The sequence below is a fragment of the Lathyrus oleraceus genome, chromosome 1 (assembly GCF_024323335.1).
Source record: "Lathyrus oleraceus cultivar Zhongwan6 chromosome 1, CAAS_Psat_ZW6_1.0, whole genome shotgun sequence".
Classification (NCBI taxonomy): Eukaryota; Viridiplantae; Streptophyta; class Magnoliopsida; order Fabales; family Fabaceae; genus Lathyrus; species Lathyrus oleraceus.
The window spans coordinates 217,561,717-217,564,029 of record NC_066579.1 but is presented as its reverse complement, the minus strand read 5'-3'; the positions used below and the strand labels follow the sequence as shown (position 1 = coordinate 217,564,029).

The 2,313-nt window shown below is 41.5% G+C and overlaps 1 protein-coding gene across 1 annotated transcript; it reads left to right on the top strand.

Annotated features, from left to right (window-relative positions):
• The first annotated feature begins 208 nt into the window (after positions 1 to 208).
• Positions 209 to 2,076, top strand: LOC127100657 (uncharacterized). Its single transcript, XM_051037909.1, has 4 exons — positions 209 to 853; positions 1,070 to 1,405; positions 1,503 to 1,558; positions 1,611 to 2,076. Exons 1-4 carry the CDS (start codon positions 209 to 211, stop codon positions 2,074 to 2,076), a joined length of 1,503 nt encoding a protein of 500 aa, XP_050893866.1.
• Positions 2,077 to 2,313: the final 237 nt, after the last annotated feature.

The following is a 2,313-nucleotide window of genomic DNA, read 5'->3' as shown; positions in this document are numbered from 1 at the left end:
ATCAACGATAACGACGTTCAGACCTTATGTGCCTCGCTTTGGCACCACAGATTCTCTTTATGGAATGTCGTATTCCTTAATTCCAGGATATCAGTCGACATCAAATGCAACATTGTTTTCAGACAACGCTCAAAATACGAATCCCTCCTTACAAGGATCAGCACAAGGGGGCAATGCTCAGAATAGGAATAATACTCAGAATAGAACCATGTCGTTGTCGAACACTTCAATAGCGGTGTTGAGGCAGCAAATGGATTATAGTAATCATCAGTTGGTTAATATGTTAACTAATCAAATGGGTACAGTTTTTAATCCTGTGATACATGAATCCGCTAAAACAAATAGGCAGGTGGCTAATCAATTGACACGCTTATGTAACTTCCTGGGGGCACCGACTCGACAGATGGCAAAAGTGGTCAGGAAGACCGTTCCTATTCAAATGGAGATAGGGGCAGCAGAAGATGAGACAGTCCATGAGGGACAAATCCTTAGACCCCAACAAAATCAAGGTGTTGAATCAGGAGTAGAAGGACGTAACCAGATGGTGTTGGTTAACCGACATCAGGATGTTGATCAAATTGTCGATCAACATCGACAAGAAGACTTAGCAGTAGAAAATAATTTGATAACTATTGGCGAATGGATTATGGCTAGGAATGGTATGAGTTCCACATTGCAAAGGCCATTATATGTTTCCCCATTGGCTGAATTTATTCTCCAAACCGAGGCACCTAGAGGAATGAAAGTGCCTAAATACACTAAGTTTGGGGGAGAATCTGGTGAATCGACAATAGAACATATTGCCAAATATTTAACAGAGTCAGGAGATTTGGCTCATAATGAGTGTTTGAGAGTAAAAAACTTTCCTTCCTCTCTGACTAAGGCTGCCTTCACATGGTTCACTTCTTTGGCCCCAAGTTCGATAGATTCGTGGGCCAAGTTAGAAAAGAAGTTCCATGAACAGTTTTACGAAGGACACTCCAAAATTAGTTTGGCAAAATTGTCTAGCATTAAGAGAAGGTTTGCTAAGAGTATTGACGATTATCTGAATAGATTTAGATCATTAAAGGCCAGGTGTTTTACGCAAGTACCAGAACATGAACTTGTTCAAATGGCTGTTGGAGGGTTAGATTATTCCATTAGGAAGAAAATAGACCCAACTTTTGTAAAGAGTATGTCACAATTGGTTGATAGAGTTCGACATCTCGAGCGACTAAGGTTAGAAAAGGTTAGACACAATAAGGCTAAGAAAGAAAAAGTAGCGTTCGTCGAGTATGACGCGACAGATCCAATATATGAGGCTGATTATGCCTCATCGACCGAATTAGAAATTGACGTGGCTGAGTTAAAGCTAGGATCTGCTTATGAGTGTCGATTATTACTTCCTGCACAAGGGAAAAATCCTGTCGAAAATAATCCAAAATTCCCTTCAAAAACTTATACATTTGATGTGACAAAGTGTGAGGAAATTTTTGATTTGTTAGTTAAAGATGGTAAAATAGTGGTGCCACCTGGTACTAAAAACCACCATTAGAACAAAGACAGAAAAGAGGATTTTGTAAGTATCATAATTATCTTGGTCATAATACCTCTAATTGTTATCTTTTCAGGGATCTGGTTCAGAAAGCAATTCAAGAAGGCAGGTTGAAACTTGCTGGCCGTAAAATGAAGATCGACGCTGACCCTCTCCGCCAGGAGGAAGCTCTATTCATTAAGTCAGTCGAGTTCAATATGGTCGAGATCACTAAATATGATGAGGCCGACATGCTAAAGCAAACTGATGAAAGCCCAGATGTCGACATAGCTGAAGTCTACCCAAGGGCTGATGAAGATTTGGTAGATTTCCTGTATCGCTGCAAGAATAAGGGTTCACAAGTTTGCTTATGCCCTAGATGTGGTGTTGTCACCGACAAAGTTGCTGCTGAAAATTTCCAAAAGCTACAATTGGGCAAAAGCAAAAGAAGTGGGCTGAACAGAGAGCGCCAGAATGAAAGAGTCCCAAAGAAGGCTATGGAAAATGCTCAGGCGAGGCCTAGGAGCTTCGTACCATTGACAAGTGCTCCTAGAGGCACCTAGATCAAGCCTCATGGAAAACAAGAAACCCCACAAGGTGTTGTTGCTACCAGAGGAGGTTTAGCAGTTAACTACAGGCGTGAGTTCAAGTCTGAGAAAATGACTCATGTTTCTGAAAAATATTTGGGGAAGAACCCCATGTCCAGAACTCAATGGAGACGTTTTCAGCGGCGCAAGCAGGCTGAAAGAGAGGCTGCTTGGGGAATAGTTGGAAAAGGCATGGCTAGTGGGGCGAATTCT

Bases quoted from the DNA above. Each gene is read 5' to 3' on its own strand.
- LOC127100657 (XM_051037909.1), top strand. From the start codon at position 209: ATGTCGTTGTCGAACACTTCAATAGCGGTGTTGAGGCAGCAAATGGAT. The intron at 1,406-1,502 runs GTCGAAAATAAT...ATGGTAAAATAG, and splicing joins CTGCACAAGGGAAAAATCCT to TGGTGCCACCTGGTACTAAA. The intron at 1,559-1,610 runs GTAAGTATCATA...TTATCTTTTCAG, and splicing joins AAGACAGAAAAGAGGATTTT to GGATCTGGTTCAGAAAGCAA.